This window comes from Etheostoma spectabile, chromosome 4, assembly GCF_008692095.1.
Source record: "Etheostoma spectabile isolate EspeVRDwgs_2016 chromosome 4, UIUC_Espe_1.0, whole genome shotgun sequence".
Taxonomy (NCBI): domain Eukaryota; kingdom Metazoa; phylum Chordata; class Actinopteri; order Perciformes; family Percidae; genus Etheostoma; species Etheostoma spectabile.
In genome coordinates, this window is record NC_045736.1 from 22,394,132 (window position 1) to 22,414,211 (window position 20,080).

At 42.4% G+C, this 20,080-nt stretch overlaps 2 protein-coding genes across 3 annotated transcripts in view; one reads left to right on the forward strand and one right to left on the reverse strand.

The window, feature by feature from the left end:
- LOC116688045 (calmodulin-binding transcription activator 1) overlaps positions 1 to 9,111 on the reverse strand; it is a 30,449-nt gene extending 21,338 nt beyond the window's left edge. Inside the window, exons 1-3 of one of the 2 annotated variants that reach the window (XM_032513824.1) lie at positions 8,911 to 9,111; positions 6,615 to 6,710; positions 1,775 to 1,878 (exon numbers count right to left, since the gene is read on the reverse strand). In XM_032513824.1, coding sequence (XP_032369715.1) covers positions 1,775 to 1,878; positions 6,615 to 6,710; positions 8,911 to 8,935 — 225 coding nt within the window. In that variant the 5' untranslated portion in view covers positions 8,936 to 9,111. Of the gene's footprint in view, positions 1 to 1,774; positions 1,879 to 6,614; positions 6,711 to 7,031; positions 7,103 to 8,910 lie in introns of those variants that run through there. The other variant, XM_032513825.1, reaches the window with a different exon arrangement.
- A 2,127-nt stretch (positions 9,112 to 11,238) lies between these two features.
- dnajc11b (DnaJ (Hsp40) homolog, subfamily C, member 11b) lies at positions 11,239 to 19,680 on the forward strand. The gene is made up of 16 exons (XM_032513828.1): positions 11,239 to 11,363; positions 12,191 to 12,320; positions 12,525 to 12,598; positions 12,705 to 12,806; positions 13,014 to 13,142; positions 13,254 to 13,376; positions 13,551 to 13,624; positions 13,734 to 13,923; positions 14,013 to 14,098; positions 14,755 to 14,871; positions 14,974 to 15,129; positions 16,697 to 16,766; positions 16,929 to 16,986; positions 17,689 to 17,831; positions 17,915 to 18,044; positions 18,151 to 19,680. Exons 1-16 carry the CDS (start codon positions 11,286 to 11,288, stop codon positions 18,174 to 18,176), a joined length of 1,686 nt encoding a protein of 561 aa, XP_032369719.1. The 5' UTR covers positions 11,239 to 11,285; the 3' UTR covers positions 18,177 to 19,680.
- Positions 19,681 to 20,080: the final 400 nt, after the last annotated feature.

Sequence of the window (20,080 nt, forward strand, 5' to 3'; positions counted from 1 at the left end):
CCACACACAAACACAAACACACACGCATGCGCACACACACACGCACACACACACACACACTAGAACCGAAAATTAATAACCGAAATTTGGTTATTTAAAAATCGGATATTCTGATTTATATTGATCAATATATATTTCTTTTAATCCAACAAAACATAAACAGATTTCCCTAACATTAGTTATTTGTATTTATTTATGAGTTCTCAATAAAATAATGATAATAATTTGTTTTATTGCCACAACAGAACAGAAGAATATCAACATATATTAAAGTTCTGATTTCCATTTTTATTTTATTAAATTTTTATCGGCCATTATAAATGCGGATACCGATAGTTCGGGAAATGTCAATATTATCGGCCGGTAATAGGCATATATCGGTTGGGCTCTAACACACGCACACACAGCACACACACCTATTCATGTGAACACACTATTTAGTAGGCGCTGTACTCCCAGTATGACCTTCATTGAGATGGATTGCATGAAAGATTTAATGACTTTCCTGAGAGAAAAACCACAGGCCAAATCAGCTTTGTATTGCATAATAATGCTGGACTTGGTAATCAATAACACAAACACACAAACACACATTCATAATGGAGTGCACAGCCTGCACATGGAGAAAATGTCTCAGCAGAGCCCAACAACATCACAATGGATGGAGCAAACCACCAGTGGTGAGCTGTGCAATGCATAAACAAGGAGCCATTGACGATAAATGCCTGCATCCATTTACAACGATCAAACACTTCCCTAAGCTAACAGCTTAAGTCTGGAACAACATGCAACTCTGAAAGGCTTTTCACACCCCAAATGTTTAGCTCAGGGTTATCTTTGGCCATGAGTAAAGAGCTGTCCCAACCTAATTTGGACTCTTTTAACATTGTACCACTTAGCCAGCAGCACAGTTCAACTTACCTATGTTAATGCTGCAAATATGTTGCTAATCTTGTCCCAGAGCAGATCGAACTCTAAGCCTTACATTAATGAGTGGTAGCCATGAGTTTGTGTGAAATTGTCTACAGTCAAAGCATACTAAAAGTTCTAAATGTGGTTAACGTTGACTCAAGCAAAGTGCAAAAAGCCTTGAAGTTACTTCAATGTAATGTATCTTGCTTTACTGATAAAATCCTCTGGGTGCATGGTCACTGCTTTTGTTGTTCATACCTCACAGATAGCTTTTTCATTTTAGTCTTCTATTTTTTGTTTTGTAAGACAACTTTACCCAATGTAGATACATAGAGCATCATTTTTACACATAACACAAAGCAGAAAAAACAACTATGAGCAGAAATGTGCCACACATTGAACAACTTTGTATGGTTGCATAGCAACAATGTTAGATTTAGACAATCTGTATCCTACTGGCCATAAGGGTTTTTGAACCCAGCAACACTCAGCAGTGGAAACATTCAATCTGTAGCCTTCTTTTTTAGTTTCTAAGCCTCTATGTTGTATTTAGTTTTAGACCCAGGACTCCCTGATTACTACGCCTTAATCCAGAATTGTTTGGATTACAAAGCGAAATAGACAGCATCCCACCAAATGGAATGTATAGTCAGCGGAATTTTTGGCTGTGAGCTTGGGTTGCTGTTTTTTTATTTCTTAGTGTCACAGTTTTAGGGTCACATAATGAAAAGCTACCATTGTATTTGTTTACCTCCTCTTTATTTCTCAATGTGACATTAGCTAGAGATGGGTCATTAACAAAAAACACTGAGTTCGTCTCAATGTCACGGATATTTTCCTCTTCAATTTGTCTTAGTCTCACCTCGTTGGTGTTCCAGCGATGGCGCTCCTTGGGCAGAGAGGAACATTTGGGTAGACACTCTAACAGCTTCTTAGGAAGGTAGATCTTCAACTGGCCTGGCTCATCTGGAGAGAGAGGGGAGGTAGGGGAAGAGCAGAGGTGAAGATAAATGAAGATAAATGAGGGATGAGTAGGAAGAGGAGAGGAATCTCTCATTAGACACAGAGACATTGTGCAAGGAGAATACCAAAAAGCAGCATCTCCGGAATCTGGATGAATACAATCATAACACGTTTTTATTGTGTAGTGTTTTTAAAGGCTGATGTGACCTTAAGAAAGTGAATTTGCACAAAGATGTGATCAGGACTATGAAAGACATACAATTTAATTCATTTTGGTCCATCCAGTACTATTTGTGATAACTTGCTGGGATTTGTGATTTATCAGAAATGAGAATTTTTGGCATAGCAGTGAAGAGATGTCAGGCTTATACTTTGTATGGCCCAGTACGTGTGTTATTCCTAATGAATAAAGCAAATTGCACAAAAACTGTGTTTCATATTTCCAAGTCATCTTTCTGTAAGTTTGTATTATCATATCTCATTCACTTATTGATGATTCACAGTGATATAGACAAGTAAGGTTGTTAACCTTGGCAATCAATTTACAGGTATGAACAATAGTGAAGTGTGCAGTCATAAAGGGAGTGGCAGCACACTTATTTGTGGATAGCAGGTGGAGGTGCACAGCGCACCTGGGGCCTACTGGGAAACAGATTTGGATTACGAAGAAGCCATTATCATACATTATCATTGCATTTGGGGTTGGTAGCAATCATGTCCAACCACAAGGGCATCCCTTATCCCCTTTAAAAGCAATGCTCTCCTGGCAGTTTTATACAGACAGTTTGGTAATGGAACAGAGACTGAAAGACTAGCTACTCCGGAGAGGAAACTAATATTCTTGTACGGGAGCAGGAGAGTCACAAGTGCAAATATACAGCAGCCCAAATGTTGCTACAGGCAGGTGATGTTTAGGAGCTTCATGGTTTCTGTGTGTAATGATGCACTTTAACGCTACACAGGTGAGGAAACGCAAAAGTTGGTAAAAATCAGTTATTAACTTTTACCTCCTTTGCATTGTTGCCTGATGACATTAATTTTTTCTTCTTTATTATCAACAAATTCCATTAACAGACCAAAATGAACAATGGATCCTACTGACAAGTATTGCCTGTGTAGCCAAAGTTTAATACATCTTATTCCTCTCTGCCATAATCCTCTATTGTTCCTTTTTTCAAAAACTCAAAAACTGTAATTTTTTTTTTAGATTGGTGAGCTACACTTTTGCACTGGATGCTAGCACCAAATTTGCAGGTGAAAATAGTCCTCAATAAATGCATTACTTCCATCTGTTTGGGTAATGTTTGCTAAAAACTACAGTGCCCAGCTGTTGAAGGAAATTTTAAAAAATTTAAATAAATCAAAATGTAACAATATAAAGTATTTGTCACCGACGTTTAAGCCATACACAGAGAGGGAGATTTGTTGATGGTGACAAAAATATAGCGCACCAGTATATGTTTTCCCCCCCAGTGTAATGTGATGTGACTAATGGTAGAAGAATGTAGAACTGAACAGGCAGAGAATCACCAAAATACTGAATATTTGCAGGTGAGAAAAAAAATCCCACTGCACCTCAGAAAGTAGTACTTTACCAGTGCATTGCATCTGCACAAAGATAGAGCCCCTGGTGTGTGTGTTGGTGTTTGTGTGTGTGTGTGTGTGCTTGGTCTACGTGTATGTGCGTATTTGTGTGCCTGTTTGTGTGTGCCCAACGGGTGTGCCGCTCAGAAGTCAAAGAGAGCAAGCACTCAAAGGTTATAGATAAGCATTTGAGTAGAGGGCGTCCATTCATGACTCCCCTGGGAAGATAGGAATTATACTCTACCTGAGGGCAGACGACAGAGCAAGAGAAAAAGAGAGATAGGTGGGGTGGGAGGGTCAGAGCGGGAGACAGAGAGGCAGGAAGACAATGAGCCAGAGAGAGACAGTAAATGAAGAAAAATAAAACTTAGGGAGAGAGAGAAATAGAGAGAGAGAGAAAAGAGAGAGAGAGAGAGATTAAAAAGTAAGAATCATGCAAGGACAAGAATGAGATGGAACAAGGTAACACAAAGACAGAAAGAGGAAAGTGCTGTAGCAGGACAGGAGTGGGTCCTATGTGTGTGCTCATGTGAGTACGTAGGTGTCTGGGCATGTGTGCGTTTGTGTCAGTATGAAGTGTGTTCAGGCACGTATGCTCCCCCTAATCAATTATGCATTTATTAATAGAAGGCCTGAGAAGACAAAATTTCAAACAGCTGAACGCTGCAGCAGCTTAGTTAAACAGCTGAATGGCGCAGCTTAGTTAAAGCCTAATTTCTTTTTTAGCAGCACTCCAGCCTCTCCGCTATGAATGCCAATCAGCGTTTTAGCCCCACCCCTCCTGGCTATAACCCCCTCCCCTCTCCCTGCTGTTCTGAAGAATTCTCATCAGAGCCTCGCCTTTGAAATGTACCAGAACCACCACATCAAACAAGCCCGTTGCACATGCGTCGGCACACAAACACCTGCGCACACACCCGCACACGCTCTTACATGCAAACAGACACACACATACACAGTGCCTGTAGATCAAAGAACAGACATCACAGTACTTGTCCCAGAGTGGCGTTTTTTACCAGTGACCTTGGTACCAAAATCCCTTTCAAAGCACACCTTCATGGACATGATCGTCATCTTATCCTATCCTCACATTTACTCTCCCCTCTGACGAGGAATGGAAGACCAACTTTGCAGATATATTGCATGCTGATGAGCTTTTACACCCCAAAGGGTTGTATCTTGTCTTTCTAACAATTCCGAACCAGCAAATGCGTCCCTGAAAATTCAGCCGGGGTACTGTCGCAATTGTCTTTTCCATCTGTTCCGAATGGCTCTCAGTGGAGCTATACTGTGGTGTGACATGGGGCAAAAATTTCTCTTCTGTTTCTGGCTACCCAGGAAATTGAAACATCCTGGGACACTGGAAAAACACATCTAAATATGTAAATTCAGTGCTGTTCACATTTATGCTTGAAATAATGACACAGTTTCAATACCTGCGTTGCTTCATGTGAGTCCCTCAGCAGTAAGCCACACATTTCTGGCTGTACAGATCACTCACTCTCTAGCTAATCTAGTAAAAAGAGTCCAAAAGAGTGACAAAGCTTGAATGCTAATGTAAAACTGCAGGCAAATTAAGTTATATAGAGATATACATGCTAAAAAGTGAAAATGTGCGACCAAAGTAAAACGTTGCTTTGGTTGCCTATCAAATGCCATAATTTAGACTGGAATGACACAGAAGAGCGGCCTACGACTGATGAATATTTTACCTCATAAAACTGTCATCTCCATATTTAACACAGAAACAAGCCAATGCCCTTGTGAGATGGCTGTCAGTTAATTATAAAACTCTACTCAGTAAAGAGAGAGAAAAACGCTCAAAATGCAACTCTTAACTCTCCCCCTACTGATATTAGGAGGCGTCAGGGGAAATTTTCACATTTTCCCCCTTTTCGGGATGAAATTAATGTGACAGAAAGAAAGGCTCATTGCACAGCAGCTAGATATAGGGATGGGAGGGAGGGTAAGAGGGCAGGTGGGAGAGCCAGGGCAGGGAGAAGGAAGGGGGGAGCATAGCATAGGATGAGCGAGTGCAGGAAGAGGGAGTGAGAGCAGGGGGCGGAGGGGGGGAAGGGATAGAGAGATGGGCGTGCATGCTAATTTTATCATTCTGCTGATAAACTTTTCCTCCAGTAATCCTCCAGCTGGGACGTGAGAACAGATAGGAGACAGGGATAGGCTCGGGAAGTCTCTGCTCATGTTAAACAGCCCCCCCAAACATAACTCTCCGTTCTATTCTATTCTATTGTATTGTGTTTTTTGATTCTTTATTGGCTATTTTGTGACAGTTTTGTTTGCCCTTATCCCTCTTAACACAAAAAGAGGGACTGGTGCAAGTATGAGGCCATATTCTCCTTTTGAACTTGAAAAGAGGTTGGGGTGTGCATTGGGGGGGAAGTGTTACCCATAACCCCCACACCCCACCGCCCTAAGCGGCATGGGTCTCTGCTCCTCCTCACATCTGTTTATTTGCTTCCAATTTGTCCCCACACTATGCACACACACATATACAAAGAGGCGCAGACATACATCATTCTGCGTCATGTCCTCAGAAATCAATAACCAATCAATGCAATCATTGCTTTTATAGTCCCTCTAACACACCCCAGCAATCACACACATGCCCAGGACACACGCATACAGCTACACGGCCATGCAGCGACCCCAGATTACACCCTCCATCTCACTTCTTGTTTAACCAGGCCCATTGAGGATTATAGATACATAATGCCATGTGTACAGATTAGGTATGACAATAAACTACAGATAGCCAAAGTAAACCCTGGCTTCTCTATGGTTATGTGTGTGTGTATGTGTGTGTGTGTGTGTGTGTGGTGTGTGTGTGTGTGTGTGTGTGTGTGTGTGTGTGCCCGCTAATACTGTACTGGCATGCATGAATAAACATGATGTTTAACAGAGCTGAATTGGAATGGCGTCTCAGCACAGAGACAGTGTGTTTGTTTTGTCTACGTGTGAGTGCGTGTGTGTGTATGTGAGAGTGTGTGTGTTTGTATGTGTAAGTGTGATCTGTGACAGAGCAGATGAAGGAGACCTCAGTTCCTGTATCACATACTTGCTCCCAGAGTCACAATGTGCTACAGACAAATGTGTGCATGCACAAACAGTGTGAAGGGTGTTTGTGTGTCTCTTACTGTTGGCGTCAGTGTCGTCACTCTTGGGAGGGGTGTGTCCTGTGTAACCAACGGCAATCCTGACCATCCGCTCTGGATTTCTTATCTTCTTCAGTCCTACAAAGTGAGAAAGAGAGCGAGAAAAAAAAAAGAAGACATATTTAGGAGACGCTCCAGACTTTGGTTTCCTTGGCAGTCGCACACTTTACCTCATTCTTCCTCCTCTATAGCCCAGAAACAAAACTCCAACTGATATGCATGTGGGCTGATCCTTTTTTTGATCCACTAACTTGTATCCATTGTGTCCCTTGATCAATTGGCCACAGTAGATACACTGCCTCCATGTGTGTGACTAACTTGTACGCAGCTTTAGTTTCTCCTCTCTCTCATCATTTCTGTTTCCCTGACCACTGTTGCTATGATACAAAGTAGACCAACCAGCGCAGAGGGAGATGGTCTTCCAGGCTATATGGTGGATGTTGTTCTCGTGCCCAATGGTGTACTCTGCTGATCAGCGCCACGCACATCTGCCATGGGATTGAAAGAGTGGATAGCTGTTGTCTGGCTTTGTCGCTCCTGTGATTCATTTGGCTTCCATTCAGCATGGCTGAAGCTTGTAAATTATTACATTGTCTCTACTCATAACACAGAGGGGGCAATGGAACAAAAAAAAACCCTCATACTGTGAATGCGTGAGTCTGTTTGTGTGTGTTGTGTGTGTGTGTGTGTGTGTGTGTGTGGTGTGTGTGTGTGTGTGTGTACAGTACAGTATAGGCAGGGGGGATGGTTTTTATATTTATGTGGTACAGTGCCTGCTGATCTGCCCATGGGCCATCTGTCTCATCTACAGTTTTAGTCTTTTTGTGCAACGGGACTCTCAACCCACAGCCTTCCCTTTGCCTCTGGCTGCACTCCGCATGCTCTCCTGCACGCTTCTATGTATACGTGTCTGACTTTTGGTGGTATACACCTGAACATGTGCATCAAAGATGTATGATACTACTTGTAAAGTTTAAGTTATCAAAAGAATTGCCCGTTACAGACATCTTGCTCAGCATCGCTCCCTAGTGGAGACAGGGTCTTTTCAGTATCACTTTGCTGAGGAAGAGATCAGAAGAATCATTTAAGAATAGTCTGATAATAAAACTGATGTCTTTAGTGCAGTGTCATTTTTAGCTCTTAAATTGCTGAGGAACTGCGTGTCATCCATAACAAAACATTCAGATGTTTTGTTTGTTGGTTTAACAGAGATGTGTGATATCAGTAATTTGAACAGGCAGAAAAACAAAAGCAATACTGAGAGCAGACTAAACAAGAAGATGTTTATAAACAAATGTCAAACACACTAAGTAAGAAATAAAGATTTCATCAACCTATATGTTGAGATGGAGATAATTTTGCAGTGGTGATTTGTGTCACCTTTTAAATAAAATCATGAAAAATAAATAACATTTGGAACAGTCTGAATGAAATCGTGGCTTTTGTGACAACAACGATCCCCAAGAGTTTAGCTGAGGGAGTCAAAATGTACACTACAATTATACATGATATGACCTAAAACTGACACACATACGCCACCCCCCCACCTCCTCCCCAAAAGCAGCCAGATTCTCACCTTCACTGCCTTAGCAACCATAAGCACATATCAGATGAACACAAACATAAACACGCACGCACGCACGCGCACACACACACACACACACACACACACAAAAACATACACACACACATATATGAATAAATAAATGTACAAATGCACAGCTGGTCTGGGAGGTTGCGTGCATGTCAGAAAGGGAAATCTACGATTCAATGGTCTACTTCATGCTTAAAGACAACATACACACACACACACGCACGCCACACGCACCACAACACACAACACACACACACACACACACACACACACACACACACACACACACACACACACACACACAGAGAAAGCATCAGAATTCCTTCAGCGTGAAGCACTCTCATCCCCATCCCTTATGCTAAACGCTTCAAAAGCATCATAAACCAGCTGCTCAGGGAAAACGCTGGCAAGCACTGGACGGTGAAAAACTACCCTATCCCGACACACTCAGAGCCTACCGACGGGACAACTCTCCTGCCGTTATTTATTTGCTGTCGGTTAACCGTGCTCTACACAGACGCTGGTTCAGCACCAGCGTCCGTGTTTTCGGGACGGGCTAGAAGAAAGGGAAAGCCGTGCCGTTATCTCTCTCCCCCTCTATGCCTCCGTCCCTTCATCGCCTCGTCTGAACCCCGAATAGCAGGACTCTGCCACCTCAAATAAAACCCGTTATTTCTCTCTTACCTTCCGGCTTGTTTTCGGCAGCCATTTCCCCTCCGCCGCGCGCCTCATCCCTCCTCCTCCTCCTCTTCCTCCTCCTCCTCCTCCTCGACTCGACCTAGTGGTGGTGGAGGTGGTGGGGGAGAGGGAGGGAGGGAGGGAGGGGGACCACGCGCGTGCACAGAGAGGACAGCTCAAGGAGGGGGGCGGTGCTGAGAAGAAGGGGTGGGGGGGGGAAGGCGAGCCTGTTGTGTTCAGCGAGACTATTGGTCCAAACGGTGAGGATTGGCAGCGGGGATCCGTGATGGTGACTCGCGGAACTCTCCATCCCTCCGTTTGTTACCATTGGCCCCGCCCCCTGACGTTCACGCGCACTCTTCCTCGCTCTCTCTCCCCTCTCACGTCACTAAACGACGTCTGTATTCGAGGACACCTTGACAGCCTCCCACAGCATCATCATCATGCACATCATCGTCTTCTCTCTGTCTCTCTCTCTCACTTTTTCTCTCTCTCACACACACACAGTATACATTACACCCACACAAAGGCGCGCGGTCATTTGTCCACATGCAAATTCAGTGGACTGTTGACAAAATGCTTTGTAAGGTCGTGTCTCGCCATAAATTATGAACCTCCCTTGAATCTAAATGACAAGCACTGCACGAAAGAGACTTGGATGTGCGATTTTAACATTTTCGACGGGTTGGCGGGTGCTGTCATTAGCTGTGGTGCTGAAGCTCGCGGTGCTGAAAGGACAGCTCCACACGCGCCTACACAGGCTGTGCGCTCACTGCCTGCTTTCTTTGAGCCGTGTTATTGAATTGAAGTGATGATAGGTCAGGTGAAAACTCATAGGATTAAATGAAACACATGCCCCCCCCCCCCCCCCCCCACGTCTCCCCTTGTTGTGTATTTTGGCTCTACCAGGAAATCGTTGTTTCCTCGCTGTAATATTCCTACGGGAAGTTAAGTTTAACGAGCCTTCCACAATAGTGTTACAGAGACGGAGAAGCTATTTTAAATTCTGCCGTTTCATACTAGGTTATCCCTTCTAAATCGTGGTGGTTAACCGGGACTACTATGTTTGTGTTCTGAACCCACACTGTCACTCTGTGCCTCGGGGTAAATATCGCCTTTGCACCAAAGACTTGTGTTTGACAGAAACAAACCTCTCCGTAGACACGCTTCACGGAAATCTAGCTTCTGAACAGTTCCTCTTCAGCGAAATGCTTTGCGTAGCCTCGAAGTGCAGAGACACACAAGACTCTTTGAATCGACAGAATCCAAGCAGGATGAATGCAGATGAGGAGCGAGTATAGGTTATAAGATATGTAGCCAAAATAATCGATTTAATTTTCAAACCTGCAAAGCAATTTGTCCGATGGAAGTATGTCGCTACATGCACAAACGTGCAAGACAAAACAACAACACCGTAGCTTACATTGCACATTATAAGGTTTGGTGGGTATCAATTTAAAATAGAAACCAGGCTACAGTAGTTTATAACATACATATATACAGTATTAGGCTACTTTGAGTAGTGGTTTAGCGGTGGTGAAAAGCCTACATTTTTCTTACAACCCTACTTCCAAAAATCCAAACTATCATTTTCACTATAATTTTGAGGCATCTGTAGCCTACTATAGCCTACTGATTAAGACTGCATGTGTAATTAAAACTGGTCTACAGCAAATATTCTGTGCTGTATGTAATTCTAGATCTGAAGTTGATGTAGAACCGAGGCTTATTCCTAACACATTATTTGCCTACTAAAAAAAATTGGATGAGCTTCTAAAATTAGTACGGTATTTCTATGGATTAAGCTATGCCTAACAGTAGTCCATCTTTAGCCTTTTTAAAATAACTCCACCATGACTGGCAATAACATAAACATGCTGCTTACAAGTTTAAGCATCAGTAATAATAAGACAGTAACATGATGTATAAAGTGGTAAAAGAAGTCGTCAGACCATACTAAATAGGCTAGTGAAATACAAAAACAGTTTCAAAGAGTAAAAGCGTAATCTATTCTAAGTGTGAATCGTATTCTGTATAGCTATATAGCAGAGGCTACTGTTTGGGAGTTTAACCCATCATTCTAAAAGCTTATCTTTTTTGATTGTAAAATTTCTATCTATATCTGCCGATGCCAAATGTTTTCACCGTGAAGTAAAGGGAAGTAACACTAGTTTACTCACTGACAAATACAATACCGTCCAAAAAAGAAAAGACACTTCACAATCAGCTTTCCTCTTGGAGTTATAACATATTTTTGGCGCTAAACTTAAACCCAAATTTAACCAGCAGAGGGCGGCAGAGCAACTTCCGCTTCCCATACGGTTGACCAATGAGCTTCCAGATCACTGTAAGGGTGGGCGGGACGCGTACCAAATGCAAACATGGCGGCGTCCTTAGATGATGATGATTTTGAGTTTGATAACCAGGATTACTACTCTCTGCTCAACGTCAGGAAAGAGGTACGGGCTATTTAGTTTTTCAATGACGCCGAATGGTGACGGACCTTTTGCCGTGAATGTCGGGTAGACATCCATTGAGAAACTGGTCTGCAGTCGGTGCATCATCCTCCAGTTGAATGACGGTCTTCCTCATCAGCACGGTCATTCGTGGAGGCTGAGACCGGCGTCGATGCCGCAGAGGCATGAAAAGCATGATATTTCAGCATCTACTTTACTTGATTGGAGGCAGTGTTTGCTCTTTGAATTGGGTGTTTGCAAAAATGAATGTCTGCATTGATAAGCACCTTCCATCAGTTCTCAATAAACTAGGGAGACTGAGAGGCCTGGACCTGTTTGGACGTGAGATGAACTGGAAAACGTTAGCTAACATTAAGTAGTTACTGACAGACACCTCAGCCTAACAGGAAGTTGTCACGCATTTAAGTCCTCGTTTATTGTCAGTGGACTGTTTTTTTTTTACGTTCTATAAAATAGAATGCTTTAATGCAACAGTGTTGTGTCTGCACCGGGAATGAATTATTGATTAAGATGACAGATTGAACATAAATCTGCAACGAATTTCTTAATATGTTATTTTCAAGCAAACATTTGCTGGTTTCATCCTCTAAAATGTGAAGATCTCCTACTTTAGTGCTTCTTATATATTAAACTGAACTGTTTGGATAAAAAAAAAATAGCCTTATCTTAAAAAACCTTATCTTTTCTGGCATTTTCAAATGAAAGGGTTAATCGAAGAATCAATGAAATATTTGGTACATTAATCAATATTAAGAATAATTATTGTCTGCAGCCCTATAGGAGTGAGACACGTCCTCTCTCTTTCACAGGCTACATTGGAGGAGCTAAAGGCGTCATATCGGAGGCTGTGTATGCTCTACCATCCTGACAAACATCGAGACCCAGAGCTGAAAAGCCAGGCTGAACAGCTTTTCAACCAGGTGCACCAGGCATATGAAGGTAAGGATGCTTTCAGGTATACACCAATTGCAATTTAAACCATTTAGTTTAAATTTTTATTGCCATTCTTCTTAAAACAAAATACAGATGATATTAAACTGGGCATTCAAACAGACAAAAGGCCATTCAAAGCACAAAGAAAATCAAGACAGCAACACAAAACACCTTCATAAACCGAATCGTAATCCCCCTCTTTCCCCTCAGTGCTGAGTGATGCTCACTCCAGAGCCATCTATGACATCTTTGGGAAGAAAGGGTTGGAGGTGGAAGGCTGGGAGGTATGTATTCTGTTAAACAAACCTTTTGTGGTTTTGCTGCTACATAATACATACTCAACATTACCATGTCTTTATTACCATAACTTATGGTGATGATGCTGTGTAGGTGGTAGAGAGAAAGAGAACTCCGGCAGAAATCCGAGAGGAGTACGAAAGGCTGCAGAGAGAAAGAGAAGAGAGGAGACTGCAGCAAAGAACTAACCCCAAGGTTTTCTCAGTCACATCTGAAAACTTCACTACGTTTACTGTATTTCTTGTGTGGGCCGCTACTTTTATGCAGATATTACTGAATACATTACACAACTCAAAGTTGACTGTGGATGGTTTTCTCATTCAGTTCACTATGTCCCTCAACCTTTTCCTTCTTTCTTAATTCATTCTATCAAACTCTCCCCTTCACTCCCTCATTATTCAGGGCACCATCAGCGTGGGCGTGGATGCAACAGACCTGTTTGACCGCTATGATGAGGACTTTGAAGAGATGCCAGGAGGAGGATTTCCTCATATTGAAATCAACAAGATGCACATTTCCCAGTCCATAGAGGTAAAATGAAACACACGCTTAGCATTTTCTTACTGAAGTGACTCATACCTAAGCCAGGGTCTCTGTATAGTTCTCTGTCTCATCAGGCACAACTTTCCTGTCTTTTTTAAGGCTCCTTTGACAAACTCTGATACGGCGGTGCTGTCTGGTTCCCTCTCTACACACAATGGGAATGGTGGGGGCAACATTAACATGACCATACGAAGGGTTACATCTGCCAAAGGCTGGGGAGAGGTACACACACACACACACACACACACACACACAACACACACACACACACCACACACACATACACACACAAACTACGAAGTGCATGTGTTAAAAGTTAGAATAGGATTGTTTTAGTTATTTTGGCACAGACTTGCCCGTCTACCAATACATGTTTCTGTGCGTTCGGATTTGCAGGTGGAGATGGGTGCAGGAGACATACTCGGACCTCTGATTGGGTTAAAGGTGTTTCGCAACCTCACCTCACGTTGGTAAGGCCTGATTGTTTGACATAAGGGACTCTAATACACACTGTATTGACACATGCACGGCATTCTGCCTCTCTTTAATGTTCTCTCTTTTTGGCTCCTCTATGTCCAGTTTCTTGACAGCCCAGTGTGGTTTGCAGTTCTCACCTCGAGGTCCGCGGCCAAGCTGTTCTCTGATGACAGCACGCCACCTGGACCAGAACACCATGGGCTATCTGCAATGGCGGTGGGGGCCCAACAGCGCAATGACCACCAGCCTGGTCCGAGACACAAAGAGCAGCCATTTTACTCTGGCTCTGCAGGTACACACAAATGCAATAGACACATGAGATTTTTTTTTTTACACTATATGCATCCTGTATTACTTGTCTTCTAACCCCACCCTTTCCAGCTGGGTGTGCCTCAGTCCTACCTCATGATGAGCTACCAGTACAAGTTCCAGGATGAGGACCAGACCAAAGTGAAAGGCTCTGTGAAGTATGTCTGTCTGCTTATCCTGTCTTAAAGGACTTATTTTCTATAAATGAGTTGGTTTAACTGACAGGTGGTGTGCAAAAACATAGCGATGCAAAAAACTAATAATCTATTAATTAGCAAATGGAATTTCCTTGTAAAAGCAACTTAACACCAGCCGGAAACATTGCTTTTCTGCCTGTTATTAAATTAGTCCTTGTGTGTGTGAAGTGTCAAGAAGGATTTAAGTGGTTTTTAATTACATTTTCTTGTTATTGCAAGATAATTGTGAAATTATTGTGATATAAGCTTTTCAAGAAAAAGTATTTCATAATTACAAGAAAGCAGTTTGTCTTTTCAAATCGTAGTAATGTCAAGATCAAAAATGTGTTTTGTGATCATTAGTGAAGGAACATGAGCACTTTTAGCAGCGCGCGATCTACAATAATAAGGCTTAGGTGCAGCACCCAAGCCATTTTGGGTACCTAAGTTCAGATTCATAAATATATAAAACATTCATAAATACGGACATTAATGTCAAAGGAAATATAACAATAGAATTTTTTAGACAATTTTTTAGAAGTTGTAAAAAGAAAACCATAGACCATTAGCTCAACAGTTTAAATCTCTAAGTTGTACTCTAAAGGTCTCTGTTTGTTTGTGTGGGCCTCCCTTTCCAGGACAGGCTGGTTTGGTACTGTGGTGGAATATGGAGCAGAGAGGAAGATCAGTCGACACAGTGTCTTGTCAGCCACTGTCAGCATTGGGGTCCCTCAGGGAGTTACACTCAAGATCAAGTACTGGCCACCCCAAAATATGATCTCATTCTCTCGTGGGTCCTTATCCACCTGTATTGTTATCTAATGTGTGTGCATGTTTGTCCTGGTGTGTCCGTGCAGGTTGGCGCGTGCCAGTCAGACGTACCTGTTTCCTGTCCACCTAACAGATCAGCTGCTGCCCAGTGCTGTCTTCTACGCCACTGTGGGACCCCTGCTGGTCTACATGGCCATCCACAGACTGATAGTCATCCCATATACACAAGCACAGAAAGAGCAGTCAGTACATCTCCTGTCCTCATAACCTCTGACACTCAGTCAGCATCTCACCTTCCAAGAATTTGACAGTGATAGGATCTGTTTACCTTTTTCAAACTCTTTATTATTATTATTATTTTTTTTATAAGATTATTTTTTGGGGGACATTTTAGGCTTTTATTTTGATAGGACAGCTGAAGACATGAAAGGGCATAGAGAGGGGAAATGACATGCAGCAAAGGGCCACAGGTCGGAGTCAAACCTTGTGCCACTGTGTCAAGGAGTAAACCCCTATATATGAGCGCACACTCTACCAACTGAGCTATCCAGGCGCTCCAAAACTTTACTTTTTAACGTTTGAACTACTCCTTAAAAGAGCACTTTAAGTTCCTGCATGGTCACTTCTGTTGATGTTCCAAGTAAATTTCAAACAAAACAAAGCAAGCTCGCCCCTCTTCCCATGTTTCCATAACTGTCATGACTAACTGACTATAGGCTCTGACGCACCAACTCATCGGCCAGCCGTCAACAGAAAGAGCAGTCGGACTGACTGCCTCCCCGAGTTGCATATGTCAGTATATACTGTATTTCATGCCCGAGTTGGTCAAAAAAGTGCCTCTGAACACACCAAAGCAATGCAGACTTGAGTGTACATTCTGCACATGTGCAAGACGTACTATGTCTCCATAACAGCAGGCGGCACTAATCTGTATTGTCGTCCAAAAAATGAAAACCGGCAGCTTATGGGACGTACGCGTCACGTGGGTCTGGCTTCTCTTAAATTTCAAAACCGACCCTAATGGTGGGTCGTATGGAATACAATCTCGTATTTTTTCGAAAAAATAGTTCACAGACATTTTAAGCAAGAAATAGGCCATGTAGTTGTTGAATCTGTCTTCATTTCAGATTGACAAAGGTCAATTTAAAAGATATTCGTCAGATTTTGAGAGGCGTTTGTCACGCTCATCCAGATTAGTTATCGAGTCCGACTGCCAGTCTTCCAATGTCAAATCGGCCAAATTCAAGCCGACGGCTCCTCCGACTGACGACGACACGGTACACACCAAATAGACTTGAGTCACCGACCTCGCCAGACTGTCCGACGACCAATAATCGGGTTGTGCGTCACTAACCTCCACCCCTTCCCTCAACCATCTTGTCGGTGATTGGCTGGAGTGGTTTGTTGTATTCTGGTGCACAGGCTGTGCCTCTAGTGTTTCTTTGACATTTACGAGCCCTGTGTTGTCTCCCAAGAGACTTTTTTACACTGTATTCAGGGGGCATGCAGAGCAGATCAAGGAGAGATATCTACGATTTAAGACAAAAATGAAATTGCGCTGAAATCATGCAAGAACTCATAGTGCACCTTTAAGTGTTGCCATTTTGTAACATATTTATTTGCATGTATGAGGGATAGTTTGATTATGAAACTTCATGTCCATCAGCTGAAGGGGACTACACAGCCCTGAGTTAAGCAGAAATGCACCATTTGGATTATGGGTGTTGTTAATACTACTGGGGGTTTCATAGAGAACCTCCACAGTGAATCCCAGTGGGTGATTGTCGATGTCCGCTTTGTGCTTCTCAGAGATCTGGAGCTGCAGAGGAAGAGCTCGGCCACAGACATTGCCAAGAAGAAGCACGAGGCAGAGTCTGCTGTGAGTAGTCGCACTCGCATGAAAACAGTTATTTGTTGTGTGTGAGGGGGATCATTGATCATTGTTTTAAGCATCAGATCTCCCTGATCTTGTCCTCTCTCCTATTCCGTTCTATTTTGTTCTTCTCCTCCTCCTCTTCTTTCTCCCTCGGCTCCTTTGCAGGTTCTGCTGATGCAGGAGTCTGTAAAGAGAATCAAAGAAGCGGAAGAATCCAAGATGGGTTAGGAAACACACAGACACACAGACACACAGACGCTACACATGGGTCAGAATCTGAGAACCTTTTTTTAAGTTGCACCCAAAACTTGGTAAAAATCTAAATGTGTAATTCAAACACTTTTTTCATGGTTGCATTGACTCCGTGATACATGTAGCTCCAGGACTGTGTTTTTCTAAGTGTGACTTTCCTCGTCTACTGCTATGAAGCAAATGATGAACATGTAGCCCATCTCCATGCTGCACTGTTTTAACCTTGTAAGTCTGCACAGAACACCAGTGTGATGTAAATCAAGACTACACTTCCAGTGTGCTAATGCATTTCCTGTTATATTTGTGTAGTAGGGTGTTTGTATATATTTAAAGAGTCACTCTATGGAATGTGTTCACAGCACCTTCTAGATGCTCTGTCTAAGGAGTACACAGTAGGTATAAATTGTTAGCCGTAATGATATCAAGCTAACATAGTAGCAGGACTGCTGTTGCCATGCCACAGCTTGACGTAGCTGACATTCTGTGTTTTCACAGCTGTAGTTGGAATTTACACAATAACACTTATAGTTGTGCACTCCTTGTGTCTGTCATATCCTGTGTATTATTCCAGTTTGTCTGTACTGCTCTCTATTTTTTTAAACTGAGCATCGTAATTCATATACTGTGTATACACACCCAAGTAAAGCACTACACCATGTATGTTACTGTCTAGGTCTGATCATCCTGAATGCCTGGTATGGAAAGTTTGTGTCAGACACCAGCCAGAAACAGGAGAAAGCAAAGGTCATCGATGTTACTGTGCCTCTGCAGTGCCTGGTCAAGGACTCCAAACTCATCCTCACCGAGGCCTCTAAGGTTTGTATGTTTATATGTCAGCGTGTCCATTTGTTAGTCCACAAATCTGTTTGCATGCATATGAATTGCTTCTCTGCGGACAGGCAGGGTTGCCGGGCTTCTACGACCCCTGTGTAGGAGAGGAGAAGAGTCTCAAATTACTGTACCAGTTCAGAGGTGTCATGCACCAGGTCATCTCTGCAGACACTGAGTCGCTACGGATACCCAAGCAATGTCAGTATGCAGCCACTTTACCCAAAAGAACCAGTTTCCTTATACTATAGCTGCACACTACTACACTACGTGCATGCATCCACGTTATGTTTCTTTTCTTTTTCAGCTCACAGAATTGAGTCTGATCCCTAGGAACCCACCACTGTTGTAGACACCAGAGGACAAAAACAAACAAAACAGACCTTTTGTAAACAGAAGAACCCAAGAATGACGAGGACACAACATTGAGTCTGTTTCTCTTCTCTGGTCCTCTTTAACATGTTATTAGTGAATCTGTTTATCAAGTTCCTCCTCCTCCTCCTGTGGCCCGTCTCCAAGGTTCAGCAGAATACAGGAGTCAGATCAGAGTTTCTACAAGATGTTACCTTTTGTGTCTCTAGTCTGCTACACCTGACAGGGCTGCTCAAATATCCGCGTGCTGCAGGAGATCAGACATGGGCACTGAACTTAGTTTTATATATGCACTACACAGAGGGTACTGATGTTCACTGCGGACGTGGTAACCATTTCTGTTAATGATGAGCTAAAAGCACAGCTCATATACTTGACATTTGATACGTCAGTTATATAAGCTGGGCTGTAATTTGACCCCATATCATTGTCGTCTTTGTCGTGTATCTGTATCACCCTGGTAGGTTTGAATCTAATAATGTTATAACAAACCAGTCATTTCACTAACTCGTGCAAATAGTTAGAGTAACACTATGCAGGATCATGTCTCAGTGACCCTGAGGCTGGACTGAGGATTGATTGCGTAACTCATGTTATTGTTTACTTGTTGAAATGTCCCATCCTAATTTATTATGCCTTTTAGTGACATGTCTGCTGCTCAGGTGTAAACTGGTGCTCAAAAACTTGTATCTGTAAGGGTTGGGAAATTGGATGAGGGATTGTACAGAGAGGGAAAGTGCTATGCCCTTTGATGGTAGTTATCAAACCAAGGAGGGAAATGCTTGAATTCTCTTGCAATTTAAAGGCGGAAGTTTCACTTCACTTCAATTTGATTTGTTTACTGATTGTTGCTGTGCAGTTGCAGCCAAAAACAGTATTCATTACAATGCTTTTAATAAGTTCATAGTTTGTACTTCACTGGGGTACATCCAGCCCTAAGCCCCTGATAACAGTTACTACGGGAATGGATTTGTAAGAAACTAGCAAAAATGGAGCTATGAACGACGGTTTTCTGGTTGTGATGCGACCTGTAGAGGGGTTAGGTCATCACTTTACCTCACAAAGGCTGTGTTGCTGCCAAAACTGTCACTGTGACACACAAAAAAACGTGTGACTGGAGCTGACCTGAGCCACACTGAAACCATTCTACGGATTATGGCACATGTACATGGCTGCATTTATTTGTTTGACTTTGTTCAGTTTGTACACCAGTCTTGTGCCATATATTTCAATTTTGACATCCTCTGTCCCTCTTTTTTTATTTCAGTATTGTATTAATCTGCCAATGTCATGTCAATTCTTATATATGGTATATGATGTTAAAACTATGCGTGCCACTTGGCTGTCATTGAGGTGATAATCCATACAATAACTCATAATATGTCTGTTTTCTTATCAGAGGGGTGAGGTTGACACGGGGAAATCTAACATGCTATGATGCACTTTTTGTTCAGATACAGACGTGCTATCCAATTCAACTCCATTTTATTTATAGTATCAATTCATAACACATTATCTCGAGAAACTTTACAGATAGAGTAGGTCTAGACCACACTTTATAATTACAAGGACCCAACAGTTCTAGTATTTCCCTCCAGAGCAAGCAACAAGTAGGACAGTGGTCAGAAGAGCATGCTGTTATTATTAACTCTGCCAGACTGGGAGCCTGATTGAAATTAATGACGGCTTTCTTGGTCTGTCTATCTTTCTTCTATTGCACAGTAGTCCCAACGTTTTTAATAGTAAATGCACATTTAATCTAATTAACATTACAACTACAAACTCCTATTAGTGGATTGACACTAACTACCAAGGAAAATGTCAAAAGAGTGATTTTGAGGTATTCTTAATTTTGTTGGGAGACC